Raw genomic sequence first — 24,336 nt, 5'->3', positions numbered from 1 at the left:
GAAATGACGTTCTAACCCGAGCTGCTGCTAGAGTATGTGTGGGTTGAGAGAGAACACAATACACTGCGTGAGAAAGGAGCGGCACTCAGTGGGCTGCCCGGAGTAGCAAGGTGGGTTATTAACCCTAGGTTCTGGAGGCTCGGCAGGCCAGGAAGTAACAGGTGGCACGAGACGTAGACTCTGGAACTGTCCAGAGAGGTTGAGCAGCCAGGTTTTCCACAGCAGCAGACAATTTCTTTGGCAGCATGGCTCCTTGGATCTCGACTGTAACCCTGAAGTCGCTGGGTCCATTCCTTGGTCGGTTCCTGATGCAGGTGAAAGAGGACCCAAACGAACTTTTGCAGAAACAGAGTTTATTAAAGTCCAAAACGGAATAACAGAAATTCTAGATTTGTAGAGGGGAAAACAACTGGAGAAGCGCCACAGACTGCAGGTCGCTCGCAGGCCGTAGTCGACTTCAACTCCTGAAGGCACAAAACACGACAGGACAGGGTGATCTGCACGGCAAAAACACGACAGGACAGGGCGAAACGCAATCACAGAATGGTGAATACAATACAAGGAACCGACGGAACAGGAACGGATCACAAAGGAATAAATAGGGACCTTCAGGGGAAAGGATCCAGGTGTGGGAAGACTAAATGATGATTAGGGGAATAGGAACAGCTGGGAGCAGGAACGGAACGACAGAGAGAAGAGAGAGCGAGAGAGTGAGAGAGGGAGGGGGAGAGAGAGGGATAGAACCAAACAAGACCAGCAGAGGGAAACGAATAGCATGGGGAGCACAGGGACAAGACATGACAATAAATGACAAACATGACAGATATTAGCAAGTGCGCGCACCTATACAAATTTCCAAGTCTGTGTCCCTGTAGTAAAACTCATATTCCTTTCTCATTTTGGAAGAAACAAGCCTGAAACCTTGAACAAAGACTACTGACAAAGGAAGCCATAGGAATTGCATATTGGGAGCTAGATTTAATTATTTCCCTAGATGTTCCATTGGAAGAGCATGTGCTCTCAAAAAAAATATTATTCTGGTTGGTTTTTCTTTGGATTTTCTCCTACCATATCTATTGTGTTATAGACTCCTACATTATTTTAACATTTCTACAAACTTCAGATTGTTTTCTTATTTGAGCTGTTCTTACCAAAACATGGACTTTGTATTTTACCAAATAGGGCTGTATTCTGTATACCACCCCTATCTTCTGACAAGACAAACGCATTAAGAAGGAAAGAAATTCCACGAAATAACTTTTTGAGATTGCACACCTGTTAATTTAAATGCATTCCAGGTGACTACCTCATGAAGCTGGTTGAGAGAATGCCAAGAGTGTGCAAAGCCGTCATCAAGGCAACAGGTGGCTATTTGAATAATCTCAAATATAAAATATATCTTGATTACTACAGGACTCCATCTGTGTTATTTCATAGTTTTGATGTGTTCACTATTATTCTACAATGTAAAAATATAGAAAAACCCTAGATTGAGTAGGTGTTCTACAATTTTTGACCGGTAGTGAGTGAGTGATAGAGTGTCTGTCTGTCTGTCTGTCTGTCTGTCTGTCTGTCTGTCTGTCTGTCTGTCTGTCTGTCTGTCTGTCTGTCTGTCTGTCTGTCTGTCTGTCTGTCTGTCTGTCTGTCTGTCTGTCGTCTGTCTGTCCTGTCTGTCTGTCGTCTGTCTGTCCGTCTGTCTGTCTGTCGTCTGTCTGTCTGTCTGTCTGTCCAGAGAGCCAGGGTGTATCCAGACCAGAGAGCCAGTTCTGTAATTGTATCCAGACCAGAGAGCCAGGGTGTATCCAGAACAGAGAGCCAGGGTGTATCCAGACCAGAAAGCCAGGGTTATTTCCAGACCAGAGAGCCAGGGCTGTGTCTAAACCAGAGAGTCAGGGTTGTATCCAGACCAGAGAGCCAGTGCTGTTTCCAGACCTGAGAGCCAGGGCTGTGTTTAGACCAGAGAGCCAGTGCTGTTTCCAGACCAGAGAGCCAGTGCTATTTCCAGACCAGAGAGCCAGGGCTGTGTCTAGACCAGAGAGTCAGGGTTGTTTCCAGACCAGAGAGCCAGTGCTGTTTCCATACCTGAGAGCCAGTGCTGTTTCCAGACCAGAGAGTCAGGGTTGTATCCAGACCAGAGAGCCAGTGCTGTTTCAGGACCTGAGAGCCAGGGCTGTGTTTAGACCAGAGAGCCAGTGCTGTTTCCAGACCAGAGAGCCACGGCTGTGTCTAGACCAGAGAGTCAGGGTTGTTTCCAGACCAGGGAGCCAGTGCTGTTTCCAGACCAGGGTGCCAGGGTTGACCAGAGAGCCAGGGCTGTTTCCAGACCAGAGAGCCAGTGCTGTTTCCAGACCAGAGAGCCAGTGCTGTTTCCAGACCAGAGAGCCAGTGCTGTTTCCAGACCAGAGAGCCAGTGCTGTTTCCAGACCAGGGAGCCAGTGCTGTTTCCAGACCAGAGAGCCAGGGCTGTGTCTAGACCAGAGAGTCATGGTTGTATCCAGACCAGAGAGCGAGTGCTGTTTCCAGACCAGAGAGTCAGTGCTGTTTCCAGACCAGAGAGCCAGTGCTGTTTCCAGACCAGAGAGCGAGTGCTGTTTCCAGACCAGAGAGCCAGGGCTGTGTCTAGACCAGAGAGCGAGTGCTGTTTCCAGACCAGAGAGCCAGGGCTGTGTCTAGACCAGAGAGTCAGGGTTGTTTCCAGACCAGGGAGCCAGTGCTGTTTCCAGACCAGAGAGCGAGTGCTGTTTCCAGACCAGAGAGCCAGGGCTGTGTCTAGACCAGAGAGCCAGGGCTGTATCCAGACCAGAGAGCCAGTGCTGTTTCCAGACCAGAGAGCCAGTGCTGTTTCCAGACCAGAGAGCCAGGGCTGTTTTCAGACCAGAGAACCAGTGCTGTTTCCAGACCAGAGAGCCAGTGCTGTTTCCAGACCAGAGAGCCAGTTCTGTTACGAGACCAGAGAGCCAGGGTTGTATCCAGACCAGAGAGCCAGGGTTGTATCCAGAACAGAGAGCCAGGGTTGTATCCAGACCAGAAAGCCAGGGTTATTTCCAGACCAGAGAGCCAGGGCTGTGTCTAAACCAGAGAGTCAGGGTTGTATCCAGACCAGAGAGCCAGTGCTGTTTCCAGACCTGAGAGCCAGGGCTGTGTTTAGACCAGAGAGCCAGTGCTGTTTCCAGACCAGAGAGCCAGTGCTATTTCCAGACCAGAGAGCCAGGGCTGTGTCTAGACCAGAGAGTCAGGGTTGTTTCCAGACCAGAGAGCCAGTGCTGTTTCCATACCTGAGAGCCAGTGCTGTTTCCAGACCAGAGAGTCAGGGTTGTATCCAGACCAGAGAGCCAGTGCTGTTTCAGGACCTGAGAGCCAGGGCTGTGTTTAGACCAGAGAGCCAGTGCTGTTTCCAGACCAGAGAGCCACGGCTGTGTCTAGACCAGAGAGTCAGGGTTGTTTCCAGACCAGGGAGCCAGTGCTGTTTCCAGACCAGGGTGCCAGGGCTGTTTCCAGACCAGAGAGCCAGGGCTGTTTCCAGACCAGAGAGCCAGTGCTGTTTCCAGACCAGAGAGCCAGTGCTGTTTCCAGACCAGAGAGCCAGTGCTGTTTCCAGACCAGAGAGCCAGTGCTGTTTCCAGACCAGGGAGCCAGTGCTGTTTCCAGACCAGAGAGCCAGGGCTGTGTCTAGACCAGAGAGTCATGGTTGTATCCAGACCAGAGAGCGAGTGCTGTTTCCAGACCAGAGAGTCAGTGCTGTTTCCAGACCAGAGAGCGAGTGCTGTTTCCAGACCAGAGAGCCAGGGCTCTGTCTAGACCAGAGAGCGAGTGCTGTTTCCAGACCAGAGAGCCAGGGCTGTGTCTAGACCAGAGAGTCAGGGTTGTTTCTGTGTTTCCAGACCAGAGAGCGAGTGCTGTTTCCAGACCAGAGAGCCAGGGCTGTGTCTAGACCAGAGAGCCAGGGCTGTATCCAGACCAGAGAGCCAGTGCTGTTTCCAGACCAGAGAGCCAGTGCTGTTTCCAGACCAGAGAGCCAGGGCTGTTTTCAGACCAGAGAACCAGTGCTGTTTCCAGACCAGAGAGCCAGTGCTGTTTCCAGACCAGAGAGCCAGTGCTTTTCCAGACCAGAGAGAGTGATTTGGTTGTATTATTTTTATTTTTTACTTTCACATAGCTAGCAAATGCAGCCTACTCACAGAGAGGGATGTTATCAAACTGGCTATGGTTATCCAACACTGGAACTCTTCCAAGTCAAGGTAAGCTTTTGGTTTTATTAATTCAATGCCATCGGGGCCTGCTGAACTGCTTTCTGACTGTAAATTGGGCTGCATGATCATAGGGGGTTTACTAACACATTCGTTCAAGTAGTTATGTTGAGTATGACTTGACAACGATGTAGGCTGTGTGTAGCGCTTAGTGGTCATAATATGACGATTTGGCTTTGATTCATTTTTTTTGCCTGGTCACAGACAGCTGATGAGGGAGTGTGAGAGGGAAAAGGTCAGAGGAGGAGAGCGCGTAGATAGTTGCGAGAAGGAATTTCTCTGCCTTCGGGAAGTATTCAGACCACTTGACTTTTTCCACATTGATACATTACAGCCTTATTCTAAAATGGATTAAATAAATAAAAATCCTCAACAATCTACACACAATACCCCATAAAGCAAAAACAGTAAAAAAACAAACAGAAATACCTTATTTACACAGGTATTCAGACCCTTTGCTACGTAACTCGAAAATGATCCCAGGTGCATCCTCTTTCCATTGATCATCCTTGAGATGTTTCTAAAACTTGATTGGCGTCCACCTGTGATACATTACATGTATTGTACATGATTTGGAAAGGCACACACCTGTCTATCCAAAGTCCCACAGTTGACAGTGCATGTCAGAACAGAAACCCAGCCACAAGGTCGAAGGAGTAGCCTGCAGAGCTCCGAGAAAGATTAGCAGGAAGTGTACTCAAAGCATGCGCGGACCAACTGGCAAGTGTCTTCACTGACATTTTCAACCTCTTCCTGACCGATTTTGTAATACCTACATGTTTCAAGCAGACCACCATAGTCCCTGTGCCCAAGGAAGCGATGGTAATCTGCCTAAATGATTACCGCCCCGTAGCAATCACATCGGTAGTCATGAAGTGCTTTGAAAGGCTGGCCATGGCTCACATCAACACCATCATCCCGGAAACTCAAAACCCACTCCAATTCGAATACCTCCCCAACAGATCCACAGATGACACAATCTCAATCGCACTCCACACTGCCCTTTCCCACCTGGACAAAAGGAACACCTATGTGAGAATGCTGTTTAATTACTACAGCTCAGCGTTCAACATCATAGTGCCCACAAAGCTCAAAACTAAGCTAAGGACCATGGGACTAAACACCTCCCTCTGCAACTGGATCCTGGACTTCCTGATGGGCCGCCCCCAGATGGTAAGGGTAGGCCAGAGAGGGTAGGCAACAACACATCTGCCACGCTGATCCGCAGCACTGGTGTCCCTCAGGGGTGTGTGCTTAGTCCCCTCCTCTATTCCCTGTTCTTCCACGACTATTTACATTGATACGCCTCCCCTCTTTAGTTTTTACACTGCTGCTACTCACTCTTTATTATCTATGCAGGTACCCTGTATATAGCATTATTATTTTAATTGTATTACTTTTGATTTTTAGTTTAGTTTATTTAGCAAATATTTTCTTAACTCTTCTTGAACTGCATTGTTGGCCTTTAAAATTTAAAATTTAAGGGCCTGTCCATAAGCAGTTCATAGTAAGGTCTACACCTGTTGTATTTGGTGCATGTGTTATACGTTTTGATTTGATTTGAGACAGGATTGTGTCAAGGCACAGATCTGGGGAAGGGCACCAAAACATTTCTCCAGCATTGAAGGTCCCCATGAACACTTTATATCCCCACTCCCCTATTCCCCCACTACCCTATTCCCCACCACTCCCCTATTCCCCCACTACCCTATTCCCCACCACTCCCCTATTCCCCCACTTCCCTACTCCCCCACTACCCTATTCCCCCACTCCCTATTCCCCACCACTCCCCTATTCCCCCACTTCCCTACTCCCCACTACCCGATTCCCCACCACTCCCCTATTCCCACACTTCCATACTCCCCACTACCCTATTCCCCACCACTCCCCTATTCCCCCACTCCCCTATTCCCCACCACTCCCCTATTCCTCCACTTCCATACTCCCCCACTACCCTATTCCCCACCACTCCCCTATTCCCCCACTTCCCTACTCCCCCACTACCCTATTCCCCACCACTCCCCTATTCCCCCACTTCCATTCTCCCCCACTACCCTACTCCCCAACCACTCTCCTGCTCCACAACTCCCCTATTCCCCCACTTCCCTACTCTCCCACTACCCTATTCCCCACTTCCCTACCACACTCACCACCCTAATCCCCCACCACTCCCCTACTTCCACACTCCCATACTCCCACACTCAGCTACTCCACCACTCCCCTACTTCAACACTCCCCTACTCCACCATTCCCTTACTCTCCCAAACCTCTACTCCTCCACTACCCTATTCCCCCACCAATTCCCATACTCCCCCACCACCCTACTTCACCACTTCCCATTTCCCTAATCCCCCACTCCTGTTCTCCCCCACCACTCCCCTACTTCCACACTCCCCTACTCCACCACTCCCCTACTCCACCACTCTCTTAATCTCCCACTCCCCTACTCCGCCACTCCCCTAATTCCACACTCCCCTACTCCCCCACTACCCTATTCCCCCACCACTCCCCTACTTCCACACTACCCTATTCCCCCACCACTCCCCCACTCCCCCACCACCCTATTCCCCCACCACTACCCCCACCACCCTATTCCCCCACCACCCCTCCCACCACTTCCCATTTCCCTAATCCCCCACTCCCATCTCCCCCACCACCCCTACTCCACCACTTCCCATTTCCCTAATCCCCCACTCCCACTCCCCCACCACTCCCACTTCCACACTACCCTACTCCACCACTCCCCCACTATTCTTCCCCATCTCCTACTCCTCCATCCACCACTCCCCTCCCCCACCATCCTATTCCCCCACTTTCCTACTCCCATACTCCCACACCACCCTATTCCCCCACTCCCCTACTCCCATACTCCCACACCACCCTATTCCCCCACTCCCCTACTCCCATACTCCCCCCACCATCCTATTCCCCCACTTTCCTACTCCCCCACCACCCCATTCCTCCACCGCTCCCCTACTCCGCCAACACCCTATTCTCCCACCACTCCCCTACTTCCCCACCACCCTATTCCCCTACACCCTAATCCCCCACCATTCCCCTACTCCCCCATTCCCCCACTCGTCCACCGCGCTACACCCCCATTGCTCTACTCCCCATTCCCCTGCTTCTCCACCCGATGTTCCCCCACTCCCCTACTCACCCACCACGGTACTCCCCATCACCCACCGATTTCCCCACTCCCACACCTTGCTACTCCCCCAACGACGTTCTCCCCCACCCCCTACTCCCCCACCATCCTCACTGTTTTATTTATACCACATGGAGAGCTGCCTCTCCTTACCACAGTCCTTTTATTAACACTCAGTGATGTCACTCACCCTGCCTCTCCTTACCACAGTCCTTTTATTAACACTCAGTGATTTCACTCACCCTGCCTCTCCTTACCACAGTCCTTTTATTAACACTCAGTGATTTCACTCACCCTGCCTCTCCTTACCACAGTCCTTTTATTAACACAGTGATTTCACTCACCCTGCCTCTCCTTGCCACAGTCCTTTTATTAACACTCAGTGGTTTCACTCACCCTGCCTCTCCTTACCACAGTCCTTTTATTAACACTCAGTGATTTCACTCACCCTGCCTCTCCTTGCCACAGTCATTTTATTAACACTCAGTGATTTCACTCACCCTGCCTCTCCTTGCCACAGTCATTTTATTAACACTCAGTGATTTCACTCACCCTGCCTCTCCTTACCACAGTCCTTTTATTAACACTCAGTGATGTCACTCACCCTGCCTCTCCTTACCACAGTCCTTTTATTAACACTCAGTGATGTCACTCACCCTGCATGGCCTCAGGCCTGTAACTCCTTCAGATTAGAACAATGCCACTTTCTTACTGTTATTTTTCCTTCCAGAGGTGCTGATTAGCAAAAAATATACCCGAAACAGACCGTGTATGGTGAGTTATTGAATTGAGTGATTTGTGTGTGTCATGCTGTGGGGATGGTAACCCACCACAAAGGAACCACTGTGGTTGTGAGAAAGGCTTCAGGAGCACTCTATCCTCAGTTAAGTGTTTTCATGGAAAAACAGAGACTATTGTGATGTGAATGCATTCCAAATAGCACCATATTCCCTATAAAGTGCACTACTCTTAACCAGGGCCCATAGGGCTCCAGTCCAAACTAGTGCACTATATAAGGAATAGTGTACCATTTGTAGTGCAAGCAAGTATATAAAGCTGGTGGGTACAGTAATACAGTGTTGGTGTGTCTTTTTGACTGAGATACAATCCCTCACTCTGTATGTGTCGGTTACTTTCTCTTGATTTACTCTTCTCTGGCTGGTCCATAGCCTAAACTAAAACCACATAGACATGAATAGTAAACATGCTTAGATAAGAATGCCCTTTGTTGGCATATTTCTCCCTGTGATTTCAGTGATGTATGGGGCTGTTTAAGTTCATTGTTTGTTAACGTTGGAGCCGAAGGTCAATTCCTTCCTACGATGTTCTGAGAGTCTGACTCCTTGTATGCTGTAGAGGTTTGAAAGAGGCTGGGCTCTACCAGCCAGCCAGCCAGCCAGGTCAGTGTGTCAGTGTATCTGTGAGGCTACGCCTGTCTACATTATTCATCTCTCCTCTTCAGTAGACTGCTCAGACAGCCTCTTCCAGGGGCTTGTGTCTGTATGTGGTGTGATTGTTTGTTCCTGTTCCACCATCCAACCCGACATCTTACAGGGATCCAGTGACACCATTTATTCAGCGAGGTCTATTAATGTGTAGCTCCAGGCCTGGATGGAAAGCATCCTGACAGTCTGAAGAGGGGCTCCTTCTCAAGGCTTAATGGTGCTTTAGTATCAAATAGGGTTCATCACACAGTCAGCCAGTCAGGCAGCCAGCCAGTCACTAACAAAGAGACTACACACACAATCAAGAGAACGCACAGACGTAAGTGTGAACACAGGCAATCCACGCATGCAATCTCCTGCCCCTTAGGTTAAGAGGAGATCCCTGGATCTCTTCAAACTGAAAATGATGCCAGGAAACACTAAATGGCCATGTACAGGAACCTAACATCCTCTCCTCTTATCTCCTCTTTTCTCCTCTACTCTTATCTCCTCCTCTCCCCTCCTCTCCTGACCTCTTATCTTCTTACCTTTCCTGTCCTCTTATCTCTTCTCTTCTCTTCTCTTCTCTTCTCTTCTCTTCTCTTCTCTTCTCTTCTCTTCTCTTCTCTTCTCCTCTCCTCTCCTCTCCTTTCCTCCACTCATCTTCTTTTTTCTCGTCTCCTGTCCTCTTATCTCCTCCTCTTCTCTCCCCTCCTCTCCTCATATCTCCTCCTCTCCCCTGATCTCCTCATTCTCTCCTCTCCACTTAGCTACTCCCCTCCTATCCTCTCCTCTTATCTCCTTCTCTCCTCTCCTGTCATCTTATATCCTCTCCTCTTATCTCCTCCTCTCCTGTCCTCTCCTTACCTCTTGTCTCCTCTTTATTATTTTGAATTTATAGCCGCAACCTTGCTCTGCGTTTAAATATAATGTCAGACTCCAGGTTCATCGGGGTATATTTCAAAACATCTGGCTTCTGTCTGTGTCTCAACACTGCTTTGAAAATATGTATGCAGTGATCCAGGTTAGTTGAGCTTGCCTGCCTGTCTGCTCAGTCAGTGGCATCCACTGTATGTGTGTGTTACATAAACTCTTTCTACTGATTTCAATCCCATTTCACAGACAGACAAGCTGGGCCATTACAAACAGCCTGTAGTACCTTTCTTTCAGCCCCCTATAGAGGCCTCAAGCTGTTGAATTTGTTCAAATGAGTTCTTACAAAAAAAACGGTCAAATATAATATACTTTCCTTTGTTGAATGGACCCTTCATCATCCATGCCGTGAGAGATGGTGCTTAGGCAAACAGCCAACTTCAATGTGTCCTCAGAGTCGAACAATGCAGAAGGGTTCTTCTAAATTCATAACAGAGAGAGGCACCAATAGAATACTTAATAGACTACTTTGAGCCCACACGTATTTGTCAGAATTTGTCGAGAACAGGGGTTAAATAGTTATAATTCACAACATTCTCCAAACTTTGTCCCCAGTCAAGGAACAAGTGGGGCTGAAGATGCCTATCTTATACTGCAAAAGAAAGACAAGTATTTGTATTTTACCAGATGATGTTGTATCTACATCTCTCTTCTCGTGTCCATCTGAGAGAGCGAGAGAGAGAGAGAGAGAATAGAAAAATAATAGTACAATTTGATTGGTAAAATATGTCATACTAAAGCATGGATAGATGTTAGTTGTTTAGTGTAAAGACATTTCTCCCATGTGAGACAGAGCAGAGAGAGACAGTGGAATCTTCCTAGAGCTCATGGAACCTAGGGGGCAGCCGAGTGTTCCAGGGGGAACCTCTAGGCACACGTTCCACTCCAGAGCTCTCCAAAAGCTCCTCTCACTCAAAGCTGAGAGTGATCTAGAAGTGCTTCCACTCAGTCCTCAATAGGAACCCAGCCCCCTCCACCCTCCATCCCCGCCCCCATGGCCTGGCCACTGCCCTGTTCACCCCTCCGCCAAAGGACAATGCCCTCGTTTCGAAAGGAAAGCAGGGAAAAAGTGGGGCTCGTTGTCACACAATTGCCGGTTTGCTGACAGAACTACCTCATAAATCAAATTGAGCATAATAGGCATTGTTCCCCACAAGAGCTACTCTTCCCACTGAACTGATATCCCTCCTCCTCTTCTCTTCTATTCTACTCCCTCCCTTTCTGCTTCTTTGCCACTCTTCTCAGAGTTGAGTGGGTCAAGTCAGAGGGGGATGTTTTTATTGAGGGGCCTTCTCTTCTCGTGGTGGTTTTGTCAGGTCTTGTCTTCCTACTCTCTCTGTCCAACTCTACCCTCCTTTTACCTTCTCCATCCATCCAGCCATCTCAACCTCCAACAATTGATTCACAAGCGATTCCCTAGATCAGCATAATCTATCAGCATGCACATTCTACCTCAATCTGCCTTCCCATTCTACCTCTCCCTATCTCTCCCTATCCTCCCTGTCCATTCCTATCCCTCCCATATCCCTCCTTTACCCCTCCCTATCATTCACTATCTCTTCATATCCCTCCCTATCTCTTTATATCAAATCAAATCTAATTTTATTAGTCATATGTGCCGAAAACAACAGGCGTAGACCTTACAGTGAAATGCTTACTTACAAGCCCTTAACCAACAATGCAGTTAAAAAAATACAGACACGAATAAGAGGTAAAAGTAAGAAGTAATTTAAGAGCAGCAGGAAAACAGCAATAGCGAGACTATTGACTATTGACTATTGTTTTGGCACTCCGGTACCGCTTGCAGTGGGTTAGCAGAGATAACCATCTATGACTAGGGTGGCTGGAGTCTTTGACAATTTTTAGGGCCATCCTCTTACACTGCCTGGTATAGAGGTCCTGGATGGCAGGAAGCAAGGCACAATGACGTACTGGACCGTTCGCACTACCCTCTGTAGTTTCTTGCGGTCGGAGGCCGAGAAGGTGCCATACCATGCAGTGATGCAACCAATCAGGAGGCTCTTGATGGAGCAGCTGTAGAACCTTTTGAGGATCTGAGGACCCATGCAAAATCTTTTCAGTATTCTGAGAGGGAATAGGTTTTGTCGTGCAATTTTCATGACTGTCTTGGTGTGCTTGGACCATGTTAGTTTGTTGTCAGAGGGCATAGCGGGATTTCTAATAAGCTTCTGGGTTAGAGTCCCTCTCCTTGAAAGCCACAGCTCTAGCATTTAGCTCAGTGCTGATGCTGCCTGTAACCCATGGCTTATCTGCTTCATCTGACCACCTTTTTATTGATCTAGTCACTGGTGCTTCCTGATTAAATTTTTGCTTGTAAGCAGGAATCAGGAGAATCCCTCCCTATCCCTCCCATTGCCCTCCCTATCCTTCCCATGTCCCTCCCATATCCCCCCTATCCCTATCCCTTCCCTTCCTATCCTATCCTTCCCTATCCCTTCCTATCCTTCCCTATCTCTTCCTTATCCCTCCATATCCCTATTTATCTCTTCCTATCCCTATCCCTTCCTATCCCATTTTCATGAGAATGAGAGCTGTTGTTCTGAGTTGTTTTGGTTCTAGGCACTTCATGCAGCATGTTAGCACTACATAAGACAAAAAGGTTGCCGGCTGTATCACCATAATTTCTACAGAGAATTAGTGACTAATGCTTTGTATTTGAAGGCTGACTTTGGTTTATATTCCTTGAAGACATTCTAGAAGGCTGTATAAACACTTTAAGTGGGATCAACGCTCTTGAAGAAACAGTGGAATGGAGTGTGTGTGCGTGCGTGCGCGTGTGCGTATGTGTGAGGGCTCACCTGTGTGTGTGTGTATATATATACAGTGCCTTGCGAAAGTATTCGGCCGCCTTGAACTTTGCGACCTTTTGCCACATTTCAGGCTTCAAACATAAAGATATAAAACTGTATTTTTTTGTGAAGAATCAACAACAAGTGAGACACAATCATGAAGTGGAACAACATTTATTGGATATTTCAAACTTTTTTAACAAATCAAAAACTGAAAAATTGGGCGTGCAAAATTATTCAGCCCCCTTCAGTTAATACTTTGATAAAAGATACAAGTGTTATTCACAGATTTAAAGATAGACTTTCTCCTTAACGTTTTTGGGATAGGGGGCAGCATTTTCACTTTTGGATGAATAGCGTGCCCAGAGTGAACTGCCTCCTACTCTGACCCAGATGCTCATATATGCATATTATTATTAGTATTGGATAGAAAACACCCTGACGTTTGTATAAAATAACTCATATGGCAGGCATGATAAAAATCCAACCAGGATGTGGGACATCTGAGGTCTGTAGCTTTTCAAAGCTTGCACCTTCCCGAATACACATTGAGATATGGATAAAGTTGCACTTCCTACGGCTTCCACTAGATGTCAACCGTCTTTAGAAACTTGAATGAGGATTCTACTATAAAGGAGAGGCTCATGAGACCTCTTTGAGTCAGTGGTCTGGCAGATTGCCTTGGTCTCATGACGCGCACTCCCGACAGAGTTAGCTCTCGTTCCAGTGCTTTTCCGAAGACAAAAGGAATTCTTCGGTTGGAACATTATGGATGTTTTATGTTAAAAACATCCTAAAGATTGATTCCATACATTGTTTGACATGTTTATAAAGGACTGTAACAGAACTTTTCGAGTTTTTGTCTGGATGAAGTGCCTGTGCCTGGGCTGAACACGCTAACAACAAGTGGCTATTTGGACATAAATGATGGAAATGTATGGAACAAATCAGACATTTATTGTCGAACTGGGATTCCTGGGAGTGCCTTCTGATGAAGATCATCAAAGGTAAGTGAATATTTATGGTGTTGTTTCTAACTTTGTTGACTCCAAAATGGCGGATATTCCTCTGGCTGTTTTGGGTTCTGAGCTCCGTTCTCAGATTATGCTTTTTCCGTAAAGTTTTTCGAAATCTGACACAACGATTGCAATCAATAAAAGTGAAATAAAAAAAATGAAAATAAATCCTCAGGCGACAATAGGCTAACAGGAACCCTTATCTCTGTGACTGTAGTCCCCCTACAGCCTGCCTGCATGGGTTATATGAATTCAATTCGAAGGGCTCCAATGGCATGGGAAACGTGTTTACATTATCAATGCAAATGAAAAAGATGAAAACAAAACAATGACAAAAACCAACAACAACCAGACATGAACAGTAAATAGGGGGAAGGGGGGAATAAATAAACAGGCAATTCTGGGTTGTATTTCCATTGGTGTTTCTTCTTGTAGCACTGCACACTGCTGCACTTGATCGAGGTTCAAACAAGATAATATCATGCTTCTAGTGTGCATTTATGCGTATGTATCCTGCAGGGTTGTATCAAAGCTGTGTGTCCTGCAGGGTTGTATCAAAGCTGTGTGTCCTGCAGGGTTGTATCAAAGCTACTTATGGGGCTGTTTTCGTGTGTGTGTGTGTGTGTGTGTGTGTGTGTGTGTGTGTGTGTGTGTGTGTGTGTGTGTGTGTGTGTGTGTGTGTGTGTGTGTGTGTGTGTGTGTGTGTGTGTGTGTGTGTGTGTGTGTGTGTGTGTGTGTGTGTGTGTGTGTGTGTGTGTGTGTGTGTGTGTGTTAATGAGCATGTATAAGCATAAGTACTAGTTCCTGTAATCTCCGGTTTATAGCAGGACCACCTCACCTCCAGCTAGCGGTATCAGAAACACATGTGATCACGTGTAGAAATCAGAGAAATACAGGGTTTTCTGCCAGAGGCTCCAGGGGTTCTCCACCAGTGATGGAAATGGGATCCATGTCCCGGTGTCCATCAAAGCCCCTCTTATTGCCTCACCATAATCCACTCTCTATGATTGGCTACCATTTCTGAAACATGAAACCATAGTGGAGAGCACATTCACTTTTCATTCAAAATGTGTTGTTCATATAGGTTTTCCTTTATAGATTTTACATGTCTGTCTCACTCCCCCTATCACAGCCACCCTGGATGGCCCGGGCCCTGTTAGAAACATTGGCTGGTCTGAAACAAGTCAAATCTCCTTTCAGAAAGCTCCAGGGCTTGTTGTTGAAGCAGCACTCCACCACGGGCATGCCATATAGGGCTCTAGCTGAGTCAGTGAAAGGCAGATTAAGCTTTGCTGCCTAAATGGTTAATGGTTTGAAGAAGCAGTGTGGATTTAGACTTAGCCCGGCCTGAGACTGGGCACTTCTCTGTTTGCTATTGCCCAGGTAAGAAGTGACCTTCTCTGACTGACTGGCTCATTGATTGTAGAACACTGCTCTCCATCTGGTTGATGACTATATGCAAGATTATCCTCTCTCTCTCTCTCTCTCTGATTGCTTTAAAATGTAATATTTCATAGTTGTAATAGTCATGAGTCATAGGGGTGGCAGGGTAGCCTAGTGGTTAGAGCGTCGGGCTAGTAACCGGAAGGTTGCAAGTTCAAATCCCTGAGCTGACAAGGTCGTTCTGCCCCTCAACAGGCAGTTAACCCACTGTTCCTAGGCCATCATTGAAAATAAGAATTTATTCTTAACTGACTTGCCTAGTAAAGTAAAAAAATATTTTATTTTAACCCTGTCCTCCTTCTCCTCAGGGAGCTTATGCCCAAGACCCTGGAGGGCCAGATCACCATGGAGAAGACCCCCAGTTACTTTGTGACCAGAGAAGCCCCGGCCCGGATCTCCGCCATGTCCCGGGACACCAAGCTGATCGTGGTGGTGAGGGATCCCATTACCAGGGCTATCTCTGACTACACACAGACACTGTCCAAGAACCCAGACATTCCCACCTTCGAGAGCTTGACCTTCAAAAACAGGACTACGGGGCTCATCGACACGTCCTGGAGCGCCATCCAGATCGGCATCTATGCCAAGCACCTGGACAACTGGCTACAGTACTTCCCCATGGGCCAGATTCTGTTCGTGAGCGGGGAACGACTGATCAGCGACCCGGCCGGGGAGCTGGGCAGGGTGCAGGACTTCCTGGGACTCAAGAGGATCATCACAGACAAACACTTCTACTTCAACCAGACCAAGGGCTTCCCCTGCCTCAAGAAGGCTGAGGGCAGCAGCAAGCCCCACTGCCTGGGCAAAACCAAAGGGCGTACCCACCCCAACATCCACCCAGAGGTGGTGCAGAGGCTACGGGACTTCTACAGGCCTTTCAACATGAAGTTCTACCAGATGACAGGACATAACTTTGGTTGGGATTGATGGATGTGAATTTGGGAGAACACATTGTTTATTTTATTTTCTGTAATTCAGCTCACGAACAGAATATGTGTGTGTGTGTGTAAGATGTACAGAAATCTATTTTATAATAATTTATTTTTTATTTCTAAGCAATTAATTCACTAAGCTGCCTAACCATATCTGTACATGCATAATATCTGGCCCACACTTTGTTTTATATTTTTTACATTCCACCCTTAATGTTTTTTTCTTTTCTTTACTCTTCACTTAATGGTCCCTCATGTCAACTCAGTAGAGTTAAAATGGTCCCTAATGTCAACAGTATAGTTTAAGTAAGAATAGAGGGATATTGATTAAGGCCCCGTTTTATGGGTATAGAGTGTTGACAGAACAGTAATACAATACTCCATTCATGTGCATTCTGATTTAAACATTCATTTTCAATAGCCATCATCAAACCCTTCCTCAATAGCCATCATCAAACCCTTCCTCAATAACCATCATCAGACCCATCCTCAATAGCCTTCCTCAATAGCCATCATCAGATCCATCCTCAATAGCCATCATCAAACCCTTCCTCAATAGCCATCATCAAACCTGTCCTCAACAGCCATCATCAGACTCTTCCTCAATAGCCATCATCAGACCCTTCCTCAATAGTCATCATCAAACCCTTCCTCAATAGCCATCATCAGACCCTTCCTCAATAGCCATCATCAGACCCTTCCTCAATAGCCATCATCAGACCCATCTTCAATAGCCATCATCAAACCCTTCCTCAATAGCCATCATCAAACCTGTCCTCAACAGCCATCATCAGACCCATCCTCAATAGCCATCATCAAACCCTTCCTCAATAGCCCTCATCAAACCCTTCCTCAATAACCATCATCAGACCCATCCTCAATAGCCTTCCTCAACAGCCATCATCAGACCCATCCTCAATAGCCATCATCAGACCCATCCTCAATAGCCATCATCAGACCCATCCTCAATAGCCATCATCAGACCCATCCTCAATAGCCATCATCAAACCCTTCCTCAATAGTCATCATCAGACCCTCACCCCCACATTACTCCTATTGGTTTCTGTTCCATCCATTCAAACACTGTGTTTCATTGAAATTAGGTCCTTTCAGTTATTACCGGTTACCCCCATCCACAACCCATTATCCTACTGTCCCATTGGCCTAACCAGCTGATCTCCTGCCCTGTCATTGGCCCAACCAGCTAATCTCATGTCCCTTTCACTTAATAAAGGTGAATCAATAGGCCTAACTGCTGCTCATTGTGTCAGCCATGCTTAATGTGTGGCCTTCCTCTTCTAGTGCTCCTATAGCCTGTTCTAATGAATGGCCCATCCACCAAAGGTCTAAATCCTATTTCTGACTGCATCACATTGATATGGCTCCATGTTGACATGATACTAATGGAATAACTTTACTGAGACCCATTGATTCAGGTCTCCTCTCCACTATAGTCTTGCTCCTATTACAAGACACTGTTGGCTCAGAGCCAGGGTTCAAAGGTCATACACAATCAAATTTGCTCTGAGGGACATTCGAGTTGTTGAAGAGACCGAGAGGGGAGGACACACTGGATCAGGGGAGGACTGTAGTATAGTCCTTGAATGCATCCCATATGGCACACTACCCTATATAGTGCACTACTTTAGACCAGAGCCTTGTGAACCCTGGTCAAATGTAGTGAAATATAAAGGGAATAGGGTGGCATTTGGGACACCCATTGTCTTCATGGTGCAGTGAGAATGCTTGGCATGAGTTGAGGTAGGATGTCTGATACAGATGATATGAAAACTTTCTTCATATGAGAAACAAGTCCAGTTATGCTGGTCCATACTCTCACAGGTAGGGGCTACTTCAAAGCCATCATATCCTCTTTGGATTGTAAAACTGCTGAATATGCACCCTATTCCCTACAGTGTACTACTTGTGACCAGGGCCCATAGTGAATAGGCGACCATTTGGGTTGTAAGCCTAAAACGGCTGAGTGTGGAGGGACCCAGAGTGAATATGCACATCCTTTCCCCTACATACTACACATTAAATTCCCTCCAATCAAATGCAAAGTTGAAAGTGTCTGTCACTGACTATTGGCAATTTAAAAGTATATCAAAAAAAGAAGTGACAGTATGGTACTTTTTTCAAGTTTTAAGAAAATGTTGCGCCTCTAAACTACCCAGTCTAATTCAAATACCCAACCTCCATCTCATTTCAACAGTGTGGAACCAGTTATGAAGGTAGATTTAAAAAAAATCTCAAACCAGTGGATGGTATTAGTGGAAATGAGGGGTTGTCCCAGCATTTTACTGGTCCCTTATTCACATAGTGGCTTTTACCACCAAGGAATTTACACCTGTTTTCAATGATCATGCCTATATGGACAATGCCTCAACCTCCCCTCCTCTCCTTATAGTGCAATGTTGGTTGAAAACATTTAAAATGGCCTTTGTATAGAGCAGGAAATTCTGAATCTGAGTAATGTCAATCTTTCTCCCTGTAACGGTTGGAGTAAAGAAGACTGGGGCAGTTGCCCTCTGTTACATTTACAGTCCCACTAATGCATTGGAATTATGGTGTTATTCATGTTACTAAGAGAGTAGGTGTGCATCCTAAATGGCACTCTATTCCTTATTTAGTGCACTACCTTTGACCAAGGCCTACAGGGCTCTGGTCAAAAGTAGTGCACTTTATAGGAAATAGGATCGGTCCGAAAGGAAACGCTATCTCAAAAGCTTGCACTCATGGTCACGATCCACGCTGCTGTATCCGTTCTGGTTGAGTTTTATTCAACCCTTTTAGAGATCTACAAAATATAATGCTAGGGTTGTTTGTCTTTCCCACCCCGTCTGCATATAATGTGGTTCATATTTAGTGGTATAGCAAATTCGGTATGTTTAAAAATGAAAAGGAACATGGACATCAAGTATTTTGTGGTATCTTGTACATCAAAGGAATTTTACACAGTGAAAGAGCAAAATGGAAGAAATGTTTTTAAATAATGAAATGCAGAACATTCAAACTATTTCTTTGTATGAAGAAATAAAGTATATATTTTACCAAAAATGTGTCGAACTTTATAAGATCATCTTTTGTATGTAAAAATGAAAAGAATATGAAATTGTCAATGTCAGAATATGAAATGTAGAATATGGAATCTTTGCACATCAAAAGAACAAAATAAAGTAATGATCTGCCGTTCTCTCCACATGACATGCACAAAGTGCTAGTTTAGCTGTCTAGCAATTCCAATAAGTAAGCTAGTAAATCACTGTTTACACATTTAGTTACTCTCAGACAGTAAATAGTTGTTCCTAGTGCACTCAGACAGTAAATAGTGGTTCCTAGTGCACTCAGACAGTAAATAGTGGTTCCTAGTGCACTCAGACAGTAAATAGTTGTTCCTAGCGCACTCAGACAGTAAATAGTTGTTCCTAGTGCACTCAGACAGTAAATAGTTGTTCCTAATGCACTCAGACAGTAAATAGTTGTTCCTAGTGCACTCAGACAGTAAATAGTTGTTCCTAGTGCACTCAGACAGTAAATAGTGGTTCCTAGTGCACTCAGACAGTAAATAGTGGTTCCTAGTGCACTCAGACAGTAAATAGTTGTTCCTAGTGCACTCAAACAGTAAATAGTTGTTCCTAGTGCACTCAGACAGTAAATAGTTGTTCCTAGTGCACTCAGACAGTAAATAGTTGTTCCTAGTGCACTCAGACAGTAAATAGTTGTTCCTAGTGCACTCAGACAGTAAATAGTTGTTCCTAGTGCACTCAGACAGTAAATAGTTGTTCCTAGTGCACTCAGACAGTAAATAGTTGTTCCTAGTGCACTCAGACAGTAAATAGTGGTTCCTAGTGCACTCAGACAGTAAATAGTGGTTCCTAGTGCACTCAGACAGTAAATAGTGGTTCCTAGTGCACTCAGACAGTAAATAGTGGTTCATAGTGCACTCAGACAGTAAATAGTCGTTCCAAGCGCACTCAGACAGTAAATAGTGGTTCCTAGCGCACTCAGACAGTAAATAGTGGTTCCTAGTGCACTCAGACAGTAAATAGTTGTTCCTAGTGCACTCAGACAGTAAATAGTGGTTCCTAGTACACCCAGACAGTAAATAGTTGTTCCTAGTGCACTCAGACAGTAAATAGTTGTTCCTAGTGCACTAAGACAGTAAATAGTTGTTCCTAGTGCACTCAGACAGTAAATAGTTGTTCCTAGTGCACTCAGACAGTAAATAGCTGTTCCTAGTGCACTCAGACAGTAAATAGTTGTTCCTAGTGCACTCAGACAGTAAATAGTTGTTCCTAGTGCACTCAGACAGTAAATAGTTGTTCCTAGTGCACTCAGACAGTAAATAGTTTTTCCTAGAGCACTCAGACAGTAAATAGTTGTTCCTAGTGCACTCAGACAGTAAATAGTTGTTCCTAGTGCACTCAGACAGTAAATAGTTTTTCCTAGAGCACTCAGACAGTAAATTGTTGTTCCTAGTGCACTAAGACAGTAAATAGTTTTTCCTAGTGTACTCAGACAGTAAATAGTTGTTCCTAATGCAGTCAGACAGTAAATAGTTGTTCCTAGTGCACTAAGACAGTAAATAGTTGTTCAAATTGCGCAATTTGATCTATAATACTTTTTCGGTGGTGTACCTTTCCTCTACAATGGAGTTACTGTCATAGTATCTCATTATTGTCAGAGGAGCTCTAGTGCAGACTGAGGCCATGTTGTGTCATCCACTACTGTTGGGAGGTGCAGACTGAGGCCATGTTGTGTCATCCACTACTGTTGGGAGGTGCAGACTGAGGCCATGTTGAGTCATCCACTACTGTTGGGAGGTGCAGACTGAGGCCATGTTGAGTCATCCACCACGGTTGGGAGGTGCAGACTGAGGCCATGTTGTGTCATCCACTACTGTTGGGAGGTGCAGACTGAGTCCATGTTGTGTCATCCACCACGGTTGGGAGGTGCAGACTGAGGCCATGTTGTGTCATCCACTACTGTTGGGAGGTGCAGACTGAGGCCATGTTGTGTCATCCACTACTGTTGGGAGGTGCAGACTGAGTCCATGTTGTGTCATCCACCACGGTTGGGAGGTGCAGACTGAGTCCATGTTGTGTCATCCACCACGGTTGGGAGGTGCAGACTGAGGCCATGTTGTGTCATCCACTACTGTTGGGAGGTGCAGACTGAGTCCATGTTGTGTCATCCACTACTGTTGGGAGGTGCAGACTGAGTCCATGTTGTGTCATCCACCACTGTTGGGAGGTGCAGACTGAGGCCATGTTGTGTCATCCACCACGGTTGGGAGGTGCAGACTGAGGCCATGTTGTGTCATCTACTACTGTTGGGAGGTGCAGACTGAGGCCATGTTGTGTCATCCACTACTGTTGGGAGGTGCAGACTGAGTCCATGTTGTGTCATCCACCACGGTTGGGAGGTGCAGACTGAGGCCATGTTGTGTCATCCACTACTGTTGGGAGGTGCAGACTGAGGCCATGTTGTGTCATCCACTACTGTTGGGAGGTGCAGACTGAGTCCATGTTGTGTCATCCACCACGGTTGGGAGGTGCAGACTGAGTCCATGTTGTGTCATCCACCACGGTTGGGAGGTGCAGACTGAGGCCATGTTGTGTCATCCACTACTGTTGGGAGGTGCAGACTGAGTCCATGTTGTGTCATCCACTACTGTTGGGAGGTGCAGACTGAGTCCATGTTGTGTCATCCACCACTGTTGGGAGGTGCAGACTGAGGCCATGTTGTGTCATCCACCACGGTTGGGAGGTGCAGACTGAGGCCATGTTGTGTCATCCACCACGGTTGGGAGGTGCAGACTGAGGCCATGTTGTGTCATCTACTACTGTTGGGAGGTGCAGACTGAGGCCATGTTGTGTCATCCACTACTGTTGGGAGGTGCAGACTGAGTCCATGTTGTGTCATCCACCACGGTTGGGAGGTGCAGACTGAGGCCATGTTGTGTCATCCACTACTGTTGGGAGGTGCAGACTGAGGCCATGTTGTGTCATCCACTACTGTTGGGAGGTGCAGACTGAGTCCATGTTGTGTCATCCACCACGGTTGGGAGGTGCAGACTGAGTCCATGTTGTGTCATCCACCACGGTTGGGAGGTGCAGACTGAGGCCATGTTGTGTCATCCACTACTGTTGGGAGGTGCAGACTGAGTCCATGTTGTGTCATCCACTACTGTTGGGAGGTGCAGACTGAGTCCATGTTGTGTCATCCACCACTGTTGGGAGGTGCAGACTGAGGCCATGTTGTGTCATCCACCACGGTTGGGAGGTGCAGACTGAGGCCATGTTGTGTCATCTACTACTGTTGGGAGGTGCAGACTGAGGCCATGTTGTGTCATCCACTACTGTTGGGAGGTGCAGACTGAGGCCATGTTGTGTCATCCACTACTGTTGGGAGGTGCAGACTGAGGCCATGTTGAGTCATCCACTACTGTTGGGAGGTGCAGACTGAGGCCATGTTGTGTCATCTACCACTGTTGGGAGGTGCAGACTGAGGCCATGTTGAGTCATCCACCACGGTTGGGAGGTGCAGACTGAGGCCATGTTGAGTCATCCACCACGGTTAGGAGGTGCAGACTGAGGCCATGTTGTGTCATCCACTACTGTTGGGAGGTGCAGACTGAGGCCATGTTGTGTCATCCACTACTGTTGGGAGGTGCAGACTGAGGCCATGTTGAGTCATCCACTACTGTTGGGAGGTGCAGACTGAGGCCATGTTGTGTCATCCACTACTGTTGGGAGGTGCAGACTGAGGCCATGTTGAGTCATCCACTACTGTTGGGAGGTGCAGACTGAGGCCATGTTGTGTCATCCACCACTGTTGGGAGGTGCAGACTGAGGCCATGTTGTGTCATCCACCACTGTTGGGAGGTGCAGACTGAGGCCATGTTGTGTCATCCACCACTGTTGGGAGGTGCAGACTGAGGCCATGTTGAGTCATCCACCGCTGTTGGGAGGTGCAGACTGAGGCCATGTTGTGTCATCCACTACTGTTGGGAGGTGCAGACTGAGGCCATGTTGTGTCATCCACTACTGTTGGGAGGTGCAGACTGAGGCCATGTTGTGTCATCCACCACTGTTGGGAGGTGCAGACTGAGGCCATGTTGTGTCATCCACCACTGTTGGGAGGTGCAGACTGAGGCAATGTTGTGTCATCCACTACTGTTGGGAGGTGCAGACTGAGGCCATGTTGTGTCATCCACTACTGTTGGGAGGTGCAGACTGAGGCCATGTTGTGTCATCCACTACTGTTGGGAGGTGCAGACTGAGTCCATGTTGTGTCATCCACCACGGTTGGGAGGTGCAGACTGAGGCCATGTTGTGTCATCCACTACTGTTGGGAGGTGCAGACTGAGTCCATGTTGTGTCATCCACTACTGTTGGGAGGTGCAGACTGAGTCCATGTTGTGTCATCCACCACTGTTGGGAGGTGCAGACTGAGGCCATGTTGTGTCATCCACCACGGTTGGGAGGTGCAGACTGAGGCCATGTTGTGTCATCTACTACTGTTGGGAGGTGCAGACTGAGAACATGTTGTGTCATCCACTACTGTTGGGAGGTGCAGACTGAGGCCATGTTGTGTCATCCACTACTGTTGGGAGGTGCAGACTGAGGCCACGTTGTGTCATCCACCATGTTCTGGAGGCGTGTGCGCATGTGTGCATGTTTGGGGTGTGCACATTTGTGTCTGTGTGTTTTTCTCTGTGTGTGGTAGTGGAACTACGGGCTTTTGTGGTTGTGGGGTGACCCAGAACAGCGTGGGAGGTTTGGGCTTAGTGTAGGTCTGATGCCCCCCTCACACATACCCTGGCACCCTCTGTTGAAAGAGATACACCGTTTCCTAGTACCTAGTGTGGGCTAATGAGATGCACCTCTGGCTGTTTATTTTTGGGGCTGTTTACTTATGGGGCTGTTTTCGCGCGTGTGTGTGTGTGTGTGTGTGTGCGTGTGTGCGCGAGTGTGTGTGTGTGTGTGTGTGTGTGTGTGTGTGTGTGTGTGTGTGTGTGTGTGTGTGTGTGTGTGTGTGTGTGTGTGTGTGTGTGTGTGTGTGTGTGCGCGCGCGTGTGTGTGTGTGTGTGTGTGTGTGTGTGTGTGTGTGTGTGTGTGTGTGCCAGAGAGAGAGAGAGAGAGAATGGAACACCTCCATGTCTCAACAGGGCCACATTCACCATGTCAGAGGTGCCGTGTTTACCTCGCTGTGTTCTGACGGGGATGCTGACATGCTGGAACTAGGTTCCAAACCAGGGGCGTTCTATAAGCTCCGTAACATTTCCACATGAAATATGTCAAACAAACATGAAAAATAGCATGCAGTAGTACTGTACACACGACATACACACTTCTTTTTGTTTCATAGTATAGTT

General features: G+C 47.0%; 1 protein-coding gene across 1 annotated transcript in view; it reads left to right on the top strand.

Moving 5' to 3' along the window:
• Positions 1 to 19,013, top strand: part of LOC124038598 (heparan sulfate glucosamine 3-O-sulfotransferase 3B1-like) — a 49,288-nt gene extending 30,275 nt beyond the window's left edge. The window contains exon 2 of the mRNA XM_046354651.1: positions 15,330 to 19,013. Within this exon, the coding sequence (XP_046210607.1) occupies positions 15,330 to 15,948 (619 nt within the window). The 3' untranslated portion in view covers positions 15,949 to 19,013. The remainder of the gene's footprint in view (positions 1 to 15,329) is intronic.
• The last annotated feature ends 5,323 nt before the right edge of the window (positions 19,014 to 24,336 follow it).

The sequence above is a fragment of the Oncorhynchus gorbuscha genome, linkage group LG06 (genome assembly GCF_021184085.1).
Source record: "Oncorhynchus gorbuscha isolate QuinsamMale2020 ecotype Even-year linkage group LG06, OgorEven_v1.0, whole genome shotgun sequence".
Lineage (NCBI taxonomy): Eukaryota > Metazoa > Chordata > Actinopteri > Salmoniformes > Salmonidae > Oncorhynchus > Oncorhynchus gorbuscha.
The sequence above is the reverse complement of the archived record's forward strand: the minus strand, read 5'-3'. Positions and strand labels throughout refer to the sequence as shown.